General features: G+C 38.7%; 2 protein-coding genes across 4 annotated transcripts in view; both read left to right on the top strand.

The window, feature by feature from the left end:
- The window catches only part of LOC126968888 (chitin synthase chs-2-like), a 46,932-nt gene extending 41,191 nt beyond the window's left edge, over positions 1–5,741 (top strand). For both annotated transcript variants that reach the window (XM_050814022.1, XM_050814023.1), the window contains 3 exons: positions 1,436–1,667; positions 2,068–2,222; positions 5,539–5,741. In XM_050814022.1, the coding sequence (XP_050669979.1) occupies positions 1,436–1,667; positions 2,068–2,222; positions 5,539–5,679 (528 nt within the window). In that variant the 3' untranslated portion in view covers positions 5,680–5,741. The remainder of the gene's footprint in view (positions 1–1,435; positions 1,668–2,067; positions 2,223–5,538) is intronic.
- Positions 5,742–14,954: 9,213 nt separating this feature from the next.
- The window catches only part of LOC126968886 (chitin synthase chs-2), a 40,287-nt gene continuing 35,662 nt past the window's right edge, over positions 14,955–19,579 (top strand). For both annotated transcript variants that reach the window (XM_050814021.1, XM_050814020.1), the window contains exon 1: positions 14,955–15,104. The gene's annotated coding sequence lies outside the window, so the exon portion shown is untranslated. The remainder of the gene's footprint in view (positions 15,105–19,579) is intronic.

Genomic DNA, 19,579 nt, shown 5'->3' with positions numbered 1-19,579 from the left:
TTTCGATCTTGACCAGATCGTCGTTCCATCTTGTGGGGGGCCTACCAACAGTACGTCTTCCGGTACGTGATCGTCATTCGAGAACTTTGCTTCCCCAACGGCCATCTGTGCGTCGAGCTATGTTTCCTGCCCACTGCCACTTTAGTTTCACAACCGTCTGGGATATGTCGGTAACTTTGGTTCTCCTACGGATCTCCTTGTAAAAAATTGTAATAGGTAGAAACAGGAAATATTTTTGTATGTACTACAAATAAACTCAAAACTTACTTGACAGATTCAAAAAATTCACCAGTTCAATGGTGTTGTATGATTGAGTAACATTCACGTGATGGGAGTTATTCACCGCCGCCCAAACCCTCTTGCACCACCAGAGAAATCCCATTACCTTTTGTTGGCCTTTTGGTCAGCTTTTTTGAAGGTACCCACATCGTATCGTCCTGGGAGCACTAAGTTCATCAGAAAGTTTGGTGAGTGGTAGTAGAAAGTTCCTTGAAAACCGCACTTTGAAGGAACACCAGACATCCAGATTTTCACCAGTGGGAGGCTCCTTTGCACGGGATGTCGGCTAGATTATGGGTACCACAACGGCGCCTATTTCTAGCGTGAAGCAGTAATGTGTAAACATTACTGTGTTTCGGTCTGAAGGGCGCCGTAGCCAGTTAAATTACTGGGCAAATGAGACTTATATAACATCTTATGTCTCAAGGATTGTGCGCAATTGTAGTGCCGCTCAGAATTTTTGGGTTTTTCAAAAATGCAGAGCGGCACTGCATTGCAATCGGCAAGGCGTATCAGTTACCGTCAACTGAACGACCTGCTCGTCTCGTCCCTTATTTTCATAAAATATTTTCATAATCCAAATGGTGATGATGATTATGTTTGTGTTGTGTGGTGCGAAGGTGAGACCTGAACATGATAATAATAATGAATTGATAAATGCGGTAGTTTGTATGCCAGGTTGAACTAAAGTCTCTCTTTATTGATGACTCCCAGTTGACCGTCGCCTAAATATTTTAAATAAAGGGACGAGCCGAGCAGGACGTTCAGCTGATTCTTGAAATACCCAAAAATACTCATAATAATCCTGCTTATCACCTTGAGACATAAGATGTTAAGTCTCAGTTCAAGTCTCTCTCCCAGTAATTTCACTAACTACGGCGCCCTTCGAACTACAAAAAGAAAATCAATCATGCTTACAAATTAATACTTCACGACAGAATTAGATACTATTGTGTTACCCACAATCTAGCTGGCATACTGTGCAAAGGAGCCTCCCACAGGTAAACTTTCCACTAATTCGTTGCGACCTCTCAAGTTACGTGTATGCTATAATAAAAGGCAAATATATCTCATGTACAAACTGTCCATTTTAGGTTTACTAAGACCTGCTAAATTAAATTAGTGGAATGCTTACTATTTTCTGTAAATTTTTCAGTCCGAAGACATGACAGGCGATGCGATGTTCGAGAAGCGAGCGGTGGACATCGCAAAAGACTTGCAGAAGTTGAACGTGGACGACCTGGAGAAGCGAGGCGTCGACGAGTCGAACGTGTCCAGGCGGAAGACGCTGCACAACCTGGAGCGGTCACGTGACCAGAGACAGAGTGTCGTCAATCTGGACTCAAACTTCAAACGACGCCTGACAATACTGCAGAATGGCGATTCGAGTAAGTTTATTGTATTTAGGTACATCTTGGTAATGACTGGATCCGAACTAAGAAGCAAAACACGTCATGGCTTTTATGGCAGAGAAAAAGTGAAGTCTTGCAAGAAATTTCCTGCCTCGCACTGCCACTTTGTGGAATCAATAACCTGCTCTACCCCAATAATTGCATATTAGGAAATTGATTTAATAACAATTTGTTCTTTTTAAAGTAATATCCCTCACTTATGTAATAAATATGGCATATATTTTGGTCAACGGACCAGCCTAGCTATCCAACGTGATAATGCTGCCAGTATTCTTGGTACACTTCCCCGTAACCATAGTTTAAATGTAATCATAGTATTGTAAATATAGTTAGAGGATTTGTTTTGTTTGAATAAATATTAAACTTTGTGTTACAGATGAAATAACTCGTCTGCCGTCGTTGGGTGGCGACACGGCGACCCGTCGCGCGACACTGCGCGCGCTGATGACGCGACGAGACTCAGTGCTCGCTGAACGACGGCGATCACAACTGAACACATCCGGCTATCTCTACGATGAACCAATCAACCCTGTGAGTCCATGCAATTGACGTACCATAAACACAAATAAAATATGAAAACAAAATTTGTGAACGGGACTCGAATCCACGATCTCTCGTGATCAACTGTTAAGTAGATCCTGCAGATTAAGCCACAACCTAAGAGTTGAACAAAGCATACAAGATTTTATGATGATACGTCACTCGACCGGTTAGCTCAGTTGGAAGAGCACTCGCACGGAACGCGAGAGGTCGTGGGTTCGAGTCCCGTATCGTTCAAATAATTTTTGTTTTCAAATTTTATTTGTGTATTAATCCTAGAAGTGAGGGTTATCACTTTAAAAACATAACAAATTGTACTTTAAACAACTAGACTCCCAATGGCATATTAAAATATCGTCGAAAATGTCCGAGCGGCGTTGTATATACGTATATATTAACTTATAGAAATAACATTAAAACATTCATTCAAATTAACACCTTATTTGATGGTAGTAATGATTAAAGTCTATTGTATGCGCTCATAAGAAGCTCATTGAATATAGTGCCAACACATTTCGTAGGTGATATATTTTGTTTCAGCAATTCCAAAATGATTAAATGGCCCAAGTTAGACATAATTTGTTTAATATAAAGGGGCACTCAACTGAAATACGACTCTCCATCCTTTTTAAGTTTGGATATGCTGTTATTTCCACAGTTTTTCACCGAACACTTTGTCATTGCGTGGCGTTGTATTCAAAGCGCGGTCAAAACAGACAGAGTTTTGCTTCGGACAATTTTTGAGCGTGATTGTGAGTCAGTGGTCCATGTCGATATATTTTGACAATCATGTCTTAAATATTAAAATTTATGGCCGCAAAGAAATATTGCATTTGAATATAAAGATAGTTTCTATACTTTCCAGTTTGTTGGTAAGTGCCACTAGATGGAGTTACAGTACATCAACTTTTACAATGTTTACCACAATCCTCAGAGATTATTATCTTTTTTTTATGACAGTAAGAGACGAGACGAGCAGGACGTTCAGCTGATGGTAATTGATACTGCCTGCCCATTACAATGCAGTGCCGCTCAGGATTCTTGAGAAACCCAAAAATTCTGAGCGCCAGCGTGTAGTAGTGATTTAGTATTATTCCGAACGGCGGACGTGAAACACCGCGTAATAAAGATTGTGTATTTCACCATAATATGTAGTATTATGTAGTGTATCTAACTGCGGAAACTGTCCCCTAACCTCCATCTATACAAATATTAAATTTTAATCAGTAAGTCTTACTTATGTTTTTTTATAAAAATACTTATACGTATTCAACAAAGGGGATGGCCTTAGTAAAAATTGAATTTTTTTTAGTATGAAACGTACAGTGATTCGACATAAGTTTGAAATAGTAAAAATTACAGTATGGCGATTGGCGACGTAGTATGATCCGGCTAAGTTTGAAAGCAAACAGTTGCTTAAAACGTAGTGGATTTCGTCTATCTCCGTTACAAGATTATAGCCGTCATCTGTCAATCTATCAATGACTGCACGTTTCATACAATCGAGTGAATCGCTTTTTTCTTAGATTGTTTCGCTAGGCTTCAAATTCAAAATAATATTATATGCGTATAAATAGACGTATCGACGACCCCTATAGTCGAGTGGTTAGTGACCCTGCCTACTGAGCTAGAGGTCCTGGGTTCGAATCCCGGTAGGTGCAATCATTTATCTGATGAATATGAATGTTTGTTTCCGAGTCATGTATGTTTTTTTGTATTTATATATGTTTAAGTAAGTATATTGTATTAAATATATCGTTGTCTTGTGCCCATAGTAAAGGCTATGCCTAGTTTGGGGTAAGATAATTTGTGTAAGAGTGTGTCATTATTATTATATATTATTAAATTAGAATTGGGCACAATTGTCACGCAATGAATTAGCACTCAAAATATTTCTAATAGGCTTCTATAGTTAAAAAAGGTATTTCAGTGAATATACCTATAGTAAGACAAGTACAAATTGACGTAAACGTGTGTAATGTAAACGTAAGACTTGGTCACGCCAGCTTGAACAGACTCGGTTTCATCGAGGCCAGTTAGGCAATGACGAAACTTAATACTCATATGCTAAGCGAGGACGACAGTTGGTGATATGACAAGTACTAATATTTTACTCGTTAACAGCCTTAGAAATGAACTTTGTATAAATTGATTCCTGAGAATATTGATATTGATATTGACAATAATATTGACACACTTTTTACACAAATTATCTTGCCCCAAGTTAAGTATATATAGCCTGTGTTATGGGTTACAAGACAATGATATATTTAATACAATATACTTACTTAAACATACATAAATACATTTAAACATCCATGACTCGGAAACAAACATCCATATTCATCATATAAATGCTTGCACCTACCAGGATTCGAACCCGGGACGTCTAGCTTAGTAGGTAGGATCGCTAACCACTCGGCTATACAGGTTGTCAGAATAAACCAAGAATATGCCAAATGTTGACTATATCGCTGAGAACACTGTCGATACAATGATAATTGTGAAGTTTCCTAATTGTCAAGCAGCCTTGCAAATAAACGCGGGAAACGTTATATGTCCGAATAAACCAATTCAATTTGAAATAATTTTTTTTTATTAAAAATAGGATTCAAAATCACTTATTGAACGTTTAAAACTACCACCCATTCAAAATAGACTGCCTCAGACATGAGAAGAATGGGCGCAAGAAACTCAGCGTGCTTTTTTTTTATAACAATGTGGATTACAATGTAATATCGTACAATAAACATTTATAATTAAAGAGCCTGAGACTGTTCGCTTCATTCCCAGTCTGTGGTATCATTAAGAAAATCATAAACAAAATGTTTATTTGCATATTATTATGCGTACTCATGGTTAATACTCCGCCGTAAGGGTTTTTCTCATTACGTGGTCCGCAAATTATTGACTATAATTCATTGACGTACTATAAAGAACTAGACTCCCAATTGCCTATTAAAAGGTCGTTAAAAATGTCTGAGCGGCGTTGTATATAATTATAAATAAATTTAAAATATTCATTTAAATTAACACCTTATTTCGTGGCAGTAATGTTCAAAGTATATTGGTTACGCTCATTGATAATGGTGCGAAATGTGAAAACGTCATTGCGTGGCGCTATATTCAAAGCGCGGTCAAAACATACCAAATTTTAGCTTCGGACAATGTTTGAGCGTGTTTATCTATGGTCCATGTCGGTACATTTTGAAGATTATCTCTTAAATTTTAAAATTTGTGGCCGCAAAGAAGGTGATCTATCGATTTCAAATTATACATATCTAATAAACTATCTGTATTTTTTCAGTTGAACGATTTGTCTAGTCGGTCCAGTATGTTGGCATACGGGAATAGAGGCTATGAACCCGCTTTAGACAGCGAAGAGGAAGTCACGCCCCCGATGCGACGCAGTACCGTTCGTTTCCGAGAGCGAGAGAGCTATATGTGATCGTATGTTCTCTGACCAGTGATTTCGTCCAATTATTGTGATAATAAATTATTTTTATGTGATCTCAATTGTTTTATTAAAATAGTTTAGTATTAAATTGGTTTTATTTACACAAATAAATTTGTGTTAATTAAAATTGACTCCAAGTTTCATCTAAGCCAATTTGGCCTTCCATATGACCGCAGAATTGGCAAAAGCTCAAGAATATGAAAACTTGTTTTCAAGTAGTAATTTAGCGCAAACTTGAGTTTTATGTGGGTTAAATTTCGCTTACGTTTCTTTTTACCCCATTCCACGACCTATCTTTAGAGAGGTCTGTATAGAGGATACAAGATTTTTCCAGTAACTAGTAACAGTAGTTAACTGACATAGATACGGCGAGATTAGTATACTTTAGTTATTTTCATAGTATTATGTCCTATGGTATATTGTTATGGGGCAGTGCGGCCGATATTAATACTATCTTTGTGCTGCAGAAGAGGGCTATTCGCGCGATTTATAACCTAGGTCCTAAAGAATCATTAAGAGAAAAATTTAAAGAAATAAACATTTTGACTGTTGCTTCTCAATACATTTTTGATAATGTTTTGTATGTTCATAAGCACATTGAGGAATTTTCTAGAAACTGTAACATTCATAATGTTAACACGAGGAACAAACATAAACTTGTTATGCCTACTGCTCGGTTGGGTCGTGTTAGTAAGTCTTTTGTTGGGCGATGTATATGCTTCTACAATATGATCCCAGAAAATGTACAAAACAAATGTGTTACGAAATTTAAAAGAATTGTTAAAAAACGTTTGTGTGGGGAAGGTTATTATAGCATAAACGATTTTCTTAGTGACACCACAAACTGGGACTAAAGCGAACACCCTCAGGCTCTTTAATTATAAATGTTTATTGTACGATATTACATTGTAATCCATATTTTATATAAAAAAAAGCCCGCTGAGTTTCTTGCGCCCATTCTTCTGGGGTCTGAGGTCTGAGGCAGGTCTGAGGCAGTCTCTTGAATGGGTGGTAGATTTTGACGTTCAATAAGTGATTATAAATCCTATTTTGAATAAAAATATTTGAATTTGAATATAGCTCGACGATTTCCCGAGGGAGACATGCATGTATGGCATCTCCACTACTGTCATCTGAATTGCAACGCATAGTGTTGCCTGGAAGAGATCGCTTCAAGCGATAAGACCGCCCATTGCGTACCTGTGACAGTAATTAGCTTAAGATCTTTTATTATTATATAAATTTTTATTTTTAAGTCTGTATGGTATGCCATAAAGTGTCTATCTATCTGTGTGCTAGGTATACCAAAAGATCGTCAGCCAAAAGGCCATGGCAAAAGCAGTACAGTCGGTCGTTGATCAACTGGTGACCCTCTAGGTAGGTATGATCCTTTCCATGAATTTGGACAGCAGGGAGGTAAAAGCTATAGCTGCAACGAACCGGATCTTAGCTGTCTGTCACCTTTTTTGGGATCGGATGGAAAGGGATGACTTCCATGAGTCCGGGAGTACGCCTTTTGAGTATGAGTGCGGGAATAAACACCTTAACATAGGCATGCACTCAGGGGCACACGTTCTGAGCACGATAAATAAAATGCCATCCGGCCCACTCGACTTTTTAAAATCCAAGGAAAACAAAGTTTGCCGACCAGCTTTGTGTCTGAACTGTGCTTCCCGCATAGAGCTCTGACACTGCATGGTGGTTGGCGGTGTTATTCCGTTGTCGTTTAAAGTCGAGTTGGAGACAAATAGAGTGCTCTGAAGATCGATTTTTTCTTATGATGTATGGGCCGGGGTGCGCTTTTTATCTGCAGCGTCGGCAGGGACGTTTGGCTTCTGCAACTTCTGTTGCCAAGAGCAGCTTTCGACAGCGCCCAGAACTTTTAAAGTTCCAGACGCTTTCAAAGCTGCTCACCGATTTTACGACCAGCATGTGTGACCTTGTACATAACAATTGGGAATTATACTCTCGAAATTGTCGACGAGTACGTCTACCTCGGACAGACAATCCAGTTAGGCAGGTCCAATTTCGCGAAAGAGGTCACTCGTCGAATCCAACTCGGATGGGCACCGTTCGGGACACTCCGTAAAATGTTCTCGTCCCAAATACCACAGTGTCTGAAGACGAAGGTTTTCAACCAATGTGTGTTGTCAGTGATGCCTTACGGTACGCAGACTTGGTCGCTAACTATGGGCCTTATGAGAAAGCTCATGGTTGCTCAGAGGGCAATGGAGAGGGCTATGCTCGGAGTTTCCTTGCGAGATCGAATGAGAAATGAAGAGATCCGTAGGAGAACCAAAGTTACCGACATAGTCCAAATGATTGCGATAATGAAGTGGCAGTGGGCAGGGCACATAGTTCGACGGACAGATGGCCGTTGGGGCAGTAAAGTCCTCGAATGGCGACCACGTACCGGAAGACGAAGTGTTGGTAGGCCCCCCAAGATGGACCGACAATCTGGTTAAGATCGCCGGAGTACGTTGGATGCGGGCAGCGCAGGACCGATCGTCGTGGAAATCTTCGGGGGATGCCTTTGTCGAGCAGTGGACGTCGCGGTCGTCCGGTTGATGATGAAAATGTGTATCTTAAATAAAGCATATACATTTTAATAAGCGTATACTTTTTATTATTTTTTTATAAAGAGAAATGCGGTTAATGTGTTCCAATTAGTGTTCCAATAGGTAAACAAGACATCTCTCAGAAAGTTACAGAAGAGCTATTTACACAATTTATAACCTTCGGGACCTAAAGAAATATTTTAAAGAAATAAACATTGTTGCTTCTCAATATATTCTTGATAATGTTATTTATGTTCATTAGCATATTAGCGAATTTACTGGAAACTGCGACAATTATAATGTTTACACGAGGAAACAAACATTAACTTGTTATGCCTACTACTCGGTTAAGTCGAGTTAGTAAGTCTTTTATTGAGCGATATATATGCTTTTATAATATGATCCCAGAAAATTAACACAACATATGTATATATAACATACATATATTGTAACTTAATTTAAAAAATCCCGCTGAGTTTATTACGCCCCTTTTTCACAAGTCTGAGGTATATTTCAAATTTGTTGTAGATTTTGACGTTCAATAAGTGATATTAAATCCTATTCTGAACAAAAAAGGTATTTAAGAAAGATAGCAACTGTTACAATTCAAAAAACTGTCTAATATATTGTTATATTATATAAAAATATAATAAGCCATAATGCTGGAAGCATATTGGGACTCCATAGGTACCTTTGCTGATGATCCTGCCATAATTATAGTAGGGAACTTCATGAAAAATCAGCTCAAAAGTTCTAGACAACTGTTAATAAAATCTAAGACTGGACAACACATTGGAGATTTAGATTCAAGTTGAATCAAACTCGATCCACACAAATTTCACCAAGAAATAGGAAGAATACCATCCGATATTTATGAATGACTAGCGGACCCGACAGACGTTAACCTGTACACACGTTTTAAATTTGAAAAACCGGTCCAGCCAATAGGAGATCACTAAAATACCTAGGATAATTATAAGTCGACTGTATTGAGAATCTAAACCAATCTCAAATTCACTGGAACACTCCAATAAAACATCAAAACTGGTCCAGCCATTTAGGAGGTAGTTCAATTGTGGATTTAAACCATCCTCGAATCCACTTGAACACACTCAGGAAAAATCATTCAAATCGGTCCAAAGAAGAATTGTAAATATAAAGATAAGACCAAATACGGTTAAATATTAAGGCATGACGCTCGACGAGAAGTTTCGCTGGAAAGCTCACGTTAAGAAGAAATTAGCTGGGATTCCGGTATAAAAGAAAAGAAGACAGTCTTCTTTAGCTGTGCACGATGAAATAATCTTATACCAACAGGTCCTTATATCAGGATGGGCCTTCGGTATACAACTGTGGGGATGTATAAAAAAGAGTTACGTTTAAATCGACCATCAAATGAGAACGTAGGACCCTCAGATTGGTTTCCAAATATAGTATCAGTAATGCCAGTATTTTCCTGAAATCAAAATAATTACAAAATAACTATTTCTTACCATATAGGTACAAAAAGAATGGTAAAAAAAGGGTTTCGTAAGAACTGCAACTTTGCTTTGTGCTAAGGAGCACTAGACGGACATAATACAAAAATACAGGCTCCTATTAAATATGGAAGCTAAATTTTTTTATTATAATAACCAAAACAGTATTATATATGGCACTTATTGGCCATGATTACGTTTTCCGATAAAAAAGTGGTAGCAAATGGGAGCGTTTCGGCTGGTAAGCTTTTAAAAGATTGTTCATCTATACTGAATTGGAATGCACTGAGGTAAAAATAGGACAATACTTATTTATATTGCGTCAACGGAATCTATAACGCCTGTAGTTATAAAGATGGCAAAGTTTATATTTATTTTCTATAATTTATCGTTTAAAGGCTGATAAATCCTTGAATTAAGGTAAATACTGTTCACCCTGTACTTTCCCCGGGGCGTAAAAAGAATAGGGGAGTCCCAGGCCCATGGGTGTCGTAAGAGGCGACTAAGGGCTTTTTAGAGTCACACTGCCGTCTTATGACGCACAATCGGGCCAGACTCGTCCGGGTTAATTACCACACTCGCACAGAATACCGGCGTGAAGTGGCGGCCTAGTGCCGCTATCTTTCGCATAGGTTAGTGTCGAGGACCGGAGGCCATCCATTACCCCCATCCCCTCCCCCCAAAAAATATGAGAGCGGTCCATAAAGAGATATTACCCCAGGAGGGTACCGGCTCTACCAGAGCCGGAGAATCCCTCCCCGAGCACTCTCGCTCGGGCTGCCCTTCGTATTCTGGGGTGGGCACAGAACCGCGCATGACCGAAGATAAACGAGGCAGAAACACCACGGCACCCCGCTCCACGCTCAACGTGGACTTTTGCAATATCAGGGGAATTCACTCCAATTTAAACGCCGTCCACCACCACCTTGAGACGGCGCAGCCGGCCTTGTGTTTCCTTACGGGCGTATGGTCTGTCCCAATTGGTTGAGTCGCCAACGCGGCTCCCGGATGTGGATAGCCACATGCCGTCCTTATTGGATCTTCTGCTGACTACACATCCCGATGGTTACCAGGTCTGTGTCGACGCCCCTCTCAGAACGTCCGACCGTTGCCTGGTCAGGAGTGTAGTGCCTATCCGACGCCAACGTCGCAGACCACCAGCGACCCGCCGCGTTTGGCACTACAAGTCAGCAGATTGGGATAGGATGCGTTCCTTTTTTGCATCCAACCCTTGGGGCAAGGTTTGTTTCCCTTCGGATGATCCTAGTGCCTGCGCCGTTGCAGTAGCCGATGTGATACTGCAGGGCATGGATATTTTTATACCAAGCTCTGTAGTACCGATCGGTGGCAGATCACAGCCCTGGTTCGATGCGTCAGTTAAAGCAGCATCTGACTGCAAAAAACAGGCTTATCGAACTTGGGTTGCGGCGCGGGGCACAAAGGATCCGAACTGCAAAGTTCTTAAGAGGAAATATAACCGTGCCTCCAGATTTCTTAAGCGGCAAATCGCCCGTGTGAAATCGAAGCACGTCGTCAAAATTGGTGAGCAGCTTTCCAGCTACCCGACCGGTTGCACATGAGGAATGACACCCTGGCCCATACGGCAAAAGAGAAAGCCGAGCTCCTGTGCGCTCTTTTCGCCTCCAACTCGACACTTGACGACAACGGAAAAACACCGCCGACCATCCCGCGGTGTCAGAGCTCTATGCCTGAAGTACAGTTCAGACAGAAAACTGTTAGGCGAGCTCTGTTTTCGTTGGATGTCAGGAAGTCGAGCGGGCCGGATGGCATTTCTCCAATCGTGCTTAGAACGTGTGCCCCTGAGTTGACGCCGGTGCTAACGCGTTTATTCCGGCACTCTTATTCCAAAGGCGTAGTCCCTGACTCATGGAAGTCAGCCCTTGTCCATCCGATCCAAAAAAAAGGAGACAGTTCGGATCCGGCGAATTACAGGCCTATTGCTATCACCTCCCTGCTCTCTAAAATCATGGAGAGCATAATTAGCCGCCAGCTTTTAGTATACCTAGAGGGTCACCAGTTGATCAACGACCGACAGTACGGCTTTCGCCATGGACGGTCGGCAGGTGATCTTCTGGTATACCTAACACATAGATGGGCAGCGGCTATTGAAAGCAAGGGGGAAGGCCTGGCAGTTAGCCTGGATATAGCGAAGGCCTTTGATCGTGTATGGCACAAGGCGCTCCTCTCAAAACTTCCATCGTTTGGGCTTCCCGAGAGCTTGTGCAAGTGGACCTCCAGCTTCCTCACTGGGCGTAGCATACAGGTCGTTGTCGACGGATATTGCTCGAACCCGAAGCCCGTGAATGCTGGAGTGCCCCAAGGCTGTGTGCTATCTCCTACGCTGTTTCTTCTGCATATCAATGATATGTTGGACACCTCCAACATACATTGCTATGCGGACGACAGCACTGGTGCTGCCGTATACACGGGCCATGCAGGTCTCTCTCGGGAAATCGTCGACCAGTGCCGGGAGAAACTTGTGTCTTCTATCGAGTCCTCTCTCGAGATGGTAGCGGAATGGGGTAAATTGAACCTTGTCCAATTTAACCCCCAGAAGACTCAAGTTTGCGCGTTTACCACTAAAAAAACCCCATTTGTCGTATCACCGCTCTTCGAGAACACTTCTCTTAAAGCCGCGCCTAGTATCGGAATACTGGGTCTCGAAATCTCGAGCGATTGCCAATTTCGTGGCCATCTGGAGGGCAAAGCCAAATTGGCTTCGAAGAAGCTGGGCGTCATCAATAGAGCACGGCAATACGTCAAGCCGGCCCACATTCTAGTGCTCCACAAAGCGCAGGTCCGGCCACACATGGAGTATTGCTGTCATCTCTGGGCTGGCGCACCCCAGTATCTGCTCGATCAATTTGACCGCGTGCAACGTAGAGCAGCTCGAATTGTCGGGGACTCAGTGCTCTGTGAACGGCTGGATCTCTTGGCGTTGCGTAGAGACGTCGCTTCATTGTGTGTCTTCTACCGCATTTATCACGGGGAGTGTTCCGAAGAGCTGTTTAACCTGATTCCTGCCGCCGAATTCTACCTTCGCACGACACGCCACAAGTTAGGATTTCATCCCCACCATCTGGATGTGTGGCGGTCCTCCAGTGCGGTTTTCGAGGAGCTTTCTCCCTCGTACTACAAAGCTATGAAATGAGCTTCCTTGTGCGGTGTTTCCGGGACAACACGACATGGGTACCTTCAAAAAAAGCGCGTTCACCTTCCTTAAAGGCCGGCAACGCTCTTGTGATTCCTCTGGTATTGCAAGAGAAAGTGGGCGGCGGTGATCACTTAACACCAGGTGACCCATACGCTCGTTTGTCCTCCTATGTCATAAAAAAAAATAACCCGTTAAATTACCATAAAATAAGCCATGATAATTAAAAACAAATTATGTCCGCTCCGCTTGTGTCTGCTTTTTTAAGCTATAAATTAGCTTTGTCTAGCTATATGTATCTATATTGTGTCTATGTAGGCAATGCTGAATTTAGAAAGCTTGAGGCCCCGGGGCAATAAAGAAGTGGCGGCCGCGTGGCCCCAAATCATTTTCCAAATAAAATGTACAATTGTTTTCAGTCGACTTTTTCATTAAATAATTAATTGTGAAACCAAGTATAGATACTTTTATTATTTAACAAACATAAATAAAATCGGAATTAACAATATCTGAAATCTAATTTCAGTGTTACAACAAATGGAACCTTCCGAGCATTTTTTGCCAGAAAATCGTTGATGTTTTCGCTGAAATCCAATTCCAAAAGTAAATTACTTTCTCTGCTCAGGAGTGAAGGCTTTGATAAACGGTTTTTCCCATCGAAGCCTATTTCTTATAATTTTCACTTTTGAATATAAGCGCTCTCTAGTGCAATATGATACCATAAAAATCTTTACTACTTTGAAATGTGTTTTTCCAAAGTCTCTTCTTTGGGGCCCGGGGGGCCTCGGGCCGTAGCCTTGATTGCCCTCCGCTAAATCCAGCTCCGTATATTTAAAGAAACCTGTGCACCTTATTTTCAAAACGTCCGATATCCATTATAGTAATTAAAAATATCAAAACACATAACAGATAATAAGAAATCGAGTGTTTATTTAAAAATACATTAAATAAATAACAGTTATTCATCAGGAACCTCGAAGCCCTTCCTAAGTCAACTCAAGCAGACTTTATTAGAACGAACGTTACGTAGCACCTTAAAAAGTTTTCACTTCAAAAATATTCCCCGTTTGTGACCATCCTTCTCATGTCACTAGTCCCAATTTGATAGCTCTTGCTCTGGTATTTACCAGCCGATACTCTCAAGAGAGGTCGCCTCTGATAAGGGCTTAGCAGGCACTTGCCCAAAGACAACCTCAGGTGCTATTTAGTTACACAAATAAAACTGAAAACAAAATTTTATGAACGATGCGGGACTCGAACCCGCAACCTCTTGCGTTCCGTGCGAGCGCTCTTTCCAGCTGAGCCAACTGTTCGAGTGATGTAGCGTTGATAGAATCTTGTATGCTTTGTAGAACTCTCAGGTCAACTTGTACTTGTTGGTCATTTTGTTTTGAGTTTTATTTGTCTAATTAATCCCAGAAGTGAGGGTTATCACTTTAAAACATAACAAATTGTTTAAATTTGCAAACGCGATTTCTCAAGTCAATTTCCTTATATGCAAATATTGGGGTTAAGCAGGTTATCAACTGTAAAGTAGCTCCTGTAGATGAAGCCACAACCTGAGAGTTAAGAAACACAGCATACAAGATTTTATAAACGATACGTCACTCGAACGGTCGGCTCAGTTGGAAATAAAAACTCGCACGGGAGTCGGGTTGGAGTCCCGCACCGTTCATAAAATTTTGTTTTCAGTTTTATTTGTGTAATTAATCACTTTATCAGTAAGTTATCACTTTGAAAAATAGCAAATTTCTGTTTAGTTGGTAGGCACGTAGGTTCTTGTGAGTCCCACATCATCATCTCACGAGTATTTACAACCTGCCTCCCATCGTTATACCAGAGGTAACTCCATTGCCGAGGCGCAAAAAATGTTTCAACAATATTTCCTCCTTTTACAGTCTAACGACGCTTCAAAAAGACCAATCGTGCTTATCTTAATAATTTACTATGTAAAGTATTAAGATAAGTAATGACTAATGACTCAATAAAGTTCGCCAAGTGACGGGTCGGCCGCATGCCAACTGCCACGGTAACGGGTCGGGTGACGGGTCTCCGTTCGCAGTTCGTGCAGTCAGCAGTGAGCGCGCAACGACCCGACAGAACAGACCCGGCGCACAATGCGCACCCACATTCCTTCGCGTGTGTACAACCACCTTATAAACAAGTGACATACAGAACGGATTTACCTCATCACCACCATCGAGAAACGTAAGTCTTATTCTCACAAAGTTATAACAAAAACTTAGTAAATATATATTCGCAAACCTGACCTTTCTGCGAGGCTAGGTGATCAGCTGCGAAAGTACGATACAACCACTTAATATGTTGCTAAGAAATGAAAAGTTTAATTCATACGTAAACATTTCTTGCTTAAATTTCGCTTTCGAAAGTGTGAACGCGTATCTTTTATGTACGAAATTTGTTACATATCCATATTATATAATCATAATGTGTAGAATTTCATTCAAATTTATAACTCAATAAGAACGTATTGAGAATATATAGTATTTTTTATAAGCAATATTTAAAATAAGACGAAAGAAAATGTTCATTTGAAAAACATACGTAAATACAATAGACTTAATATTTAAAAGAAATAGACTAACAAACAAAACTGTGATATATTATTTGTATACGTCGCAAAGTGGTACCATTTGAGGATATTTAAAACGAGTTACATTCTTAAGTCCTTATATCAATGTAGTTACATTTATATTCAAACAAAAGTGAATGTAGGCGACCCAAGTCTTGACTTGTTTGCTATGTACGTTAGTAAGAGTAAAAACCTTGTAAAAGCAAGCGTTGACAGCTTTAGTCCTTAACTACCAAATAATCATATAATTAAACAAATAATTTATAATAATAAGTATTCCATTATCTTTAAAAAACAGCCTATTACATAGTAGTAATACAATCATGTAAATTGAGTTAAAAATAGTAAGTTTTTCTCAAAGAAACTAACAAAGAATTTGTATGTAGAACCTATACATTATGTGCAATGTTATTTAAGTATTAAAATGACTTGGCAGCTCTAATGTCTTCGATAAACCTGAAAATAAAATCATTGTTTTAATGACTAATGTAATAATAGGAATTATTATCAGCGTAATTTTAGAGTCAATTATATGAAGTATCAATAAAAATAAATGAAAAATGAAATGAATTTGTAATAGGTGGGTATTATACATGTTAATTCGACGATATTCCAGTCAACCACAATCATGTCGAAGTTGAGTTAAAAACACAAAACTCGTCACGTGATTCATATTAACGGACTAACAAAAAATGACAGCCCTACTGGCACTCTTTAAGTGACATCATGACTTAGTAGCCCAACCCACACGTATGGAATACAATAATATTTATTAAACTTTTAACACAAATTCCTTAAAATGTGACGTTTGTGGCTTGGAACGTTTTTCAGGAACTACGTCCAATTATAACTGTGTATATGAAACGAAGAAAGAACTAGTAATAAACTGGAAACAAGACACATATTACTTAAAACTTAGAGGGCTTTCGTGGTGAGTTGGCTTACCTAAGACCTTCATCTACATCCGGTTCTTTTAGAGGGTCATACTTCCAAGATTTTGTATGATAAAATGGCTACTATTATGTAATTAATACTGAATAAAATTTCAAGAACATATTAACCATTAATTATGCTTATAGCGTTCGTTACATTAAGACAGTTTCGTAATTTTATAACAACAATTAGTATAATAATTAGTGTAGTTATTAAGAAAGTGGTAATTAAAAAAGTAACAGTAAGCTATGACACAATAATTGTTAATTTTAATAGACTAACTCTTATGCTATGTTTATATACTTTCACGTGTTTCCTAGATCCTAATCATATTGTCATACTATGAGCAAGGAAGAGGAAAAGGACAAGTTTTGTATATTCCTTATATGATATATAGGTAAGTATGTTATATTATATGTTTTAAATTGTCCTGGAAAGACCGCGCGAGGAATTTCATCCCATAGTAGGCGAAAGAGAGTTCCTTGAAATACAAATTCAAATATTTTTATTTAAAATATGATTTTAAATCACTTATTTGAACGTCAAAACTTCAATCTATTCAGAAATGTATGCCTCAGACCTGAAGAAGGGGCGGAAATAACTCAGCAGGTTATTTTATAAGTTATAATAAAATCAATTATTAAAATAGTGCGGTCGCTCCATTTCCAATCTGTGCAAAACATTTATGTTATAGTAACGTAAACGTAAATTTGTAACACATTTGTTTTGAATATTTTTTGGGATTATGTCGTAAATGCATACACATCGCCCAACAAAATATTTACTGACTTGACGAAGGCGAATAGTAGGCATAACAAAAAAAAGTTTGTTCCTGGTATTAATCCACACTGGAGGAACTTACATTCAGAAAGTAAGGATGAAAGTAAATTTGTGGCGTGCCGTGTTAATGGTGGAGTTAAAAGAGTTACAAGTTTGAATCCTGTTAAGTGTAGAAAGTACAATAAACGATATCATTATATATTGTAGAAGACACCTATAGCCCAGAGGTTTGTGACCCTGCTCACTTAGAGTTCCCGGGTTCGAATCCCGGTAGGTGCAAAAATTATAATTATTATGATGAATAAGGATGTCTGTTTTCGAGTCATGGATCTTTATATGTATTTATGTATGTTTAAGTATATATATCGTATTAAATATATCGTTGTCTTGTACCAATAGTACAGGCTATGCCTAGTTTGGGGCATGATAATTTGTGCGAACTTTCACACGTGTGAATATTATTATTAAATTATACATTCTGCTCTTATATTATTATTTAAAGCATTTAATGACATATGGGTCAATAAATAACATGTAGGTGTGCGTCAAAATGCAAACCTCAAAGCTTTTCCTGTTAATATACATAAACACACTTGTAAACACTAAATTAATAATTATAAATATTTATTAAAACACGCTTTATTGTGTAATTATTCCTATACACATAGGTATTCCCCTGACATTCCATTTCATAGTAATAAAGTATAAACTGACTTAAAGAATCCTATAAGAACTTAAAAATAGCTTAGAGTGTGCATAGAATTGGAAGGTATGTATCTACAAGAATAAGATTACTTCTTATTCCTTACATATTTTCTACTACTGTATCACAAAAGTTCCTTTTGAAATTCGCGTTATAGTAACAAATATAATAAAATTATGAAACCCTACAAATCGATAATATTTATCATACAAATTGGCATACGCGCTGCGTAGATAAGGCGCTCTTCAGCAAATTGTCTAAATAGAAGTGATATATCGAGCCTACATAAAAGATTTACCACATGAAATCAAGAGACTCGTGTGAAAATAATTTTCATGCAAGTATGGCTCTTGAGAAAAACATAATCTGTGCACTCAAACGAAAATCAAAAAAGTGGCTTATTGTTGGAAAACAGATTGCCATGAAGCAGACACATCAAAATAAAAAAAAGTATTTATCATGTATTATTTTGGAACACTTTGTGCATTACCTACTTACTTGACAGATTTTGAGTTTGGATGCCATCAATGGTCAGGTCTATTTACAACAACTAAAACTAACGATAAAATCGTGATTTATTAGTATACTTAGGAGTTAGGACATCGATGGGTTTTTTTCGGTGAAACAATTCGATTTTATGAGTCAGACTTTGTTATCAACAAAAAATAATTCAATATATACGCCGTTGTATAAATTATACATATCAACTATTTACGTAGACAAACAGGTATTTGAGATTTGTTATGTGCCACGTAAAATGTCTTCCTAGTGTGGTTTCATATCTACGTATTCAGTTGTAAATGTCTAAACTGTAAAATATATTTAAATGTTAACAAGTTATAAACTGAGCGCTTCATAACGTCAACACGAGGAACAAACAAACTTATTAAGCCTACAACTCGGTTAAGTCGAGTTAATAAGTATTTTATTGGGCGATGTATATGCTTTTACAACATGATCCCAGAATATATACAAAACAAATGTGTTACGAATTTCAAAAGAATTGTTAACAAACGTTTGTGTGGTAAAGGTTACTATAACATAAATAAATTTAAGTCTTTATAGTAATATAGACTGGGAATAGAGCAACGCCCTCAGGCTATTTAATTATATATTTTTTTAATTGTACGCTATTACACAATATTGTAATTTAATTTAAAAAAAGCCCACTGAGTTTCTTGGGCTCTTTCTCTCAGGTCTGTGGCATACTATTTCGAATGGGTGGTGGTTATTGACGTTCAATAAGTGTTTTTAAATCCTATTTTGAATATAAATATTTGAATTAGAATTTGTTGAGAAGTTGCGAAATTAAGTGATTTTATAAAAACTCTCCTACTCTGCAAAAAACAAGCGGACATTAAGAAATTTTCGAGAAAGAACTTGTGCCTTAAGATAAGTCAAAAGGTAGTTCTGTAGTCAGTTGAGTCATTCCTTTTCCATCCGATCTCAAAAAAAGCAACATTTAGGATCTGGCTACCTATATCCCGCATGATTATGGCAATCCATAGGTGTGTACGCTAGCTGATGAACAAAACAAAGATAACAAACGAAAGAGATAATAATTCCTTAAAGACCGGCAACGCTCCTGTGATTCCTCTGGTGTTGGCAGTGATCACTGCACAACAGGAGACCCGTACCCTCGTCTGTCCTCTTCTTTCATAAAAAAAAAAAAAA

The sequence above is a fragment of the Leptidea sinapis genome, chromosome 17, assembly GCF_905404315.1.
Source record: "Leptidea sinapis chromosome 17, ilLepSina1.1, whole genome shotgun sequence".
NCBI lineage: Eukaryota > Metazoa > Arthropoda > Insecta > Lepidoptera > Pieridae > Leptidea > Leptidea sinapis.
This window is presented reverse-complemented; position numbering and strand designations above follow the sequence as displayed.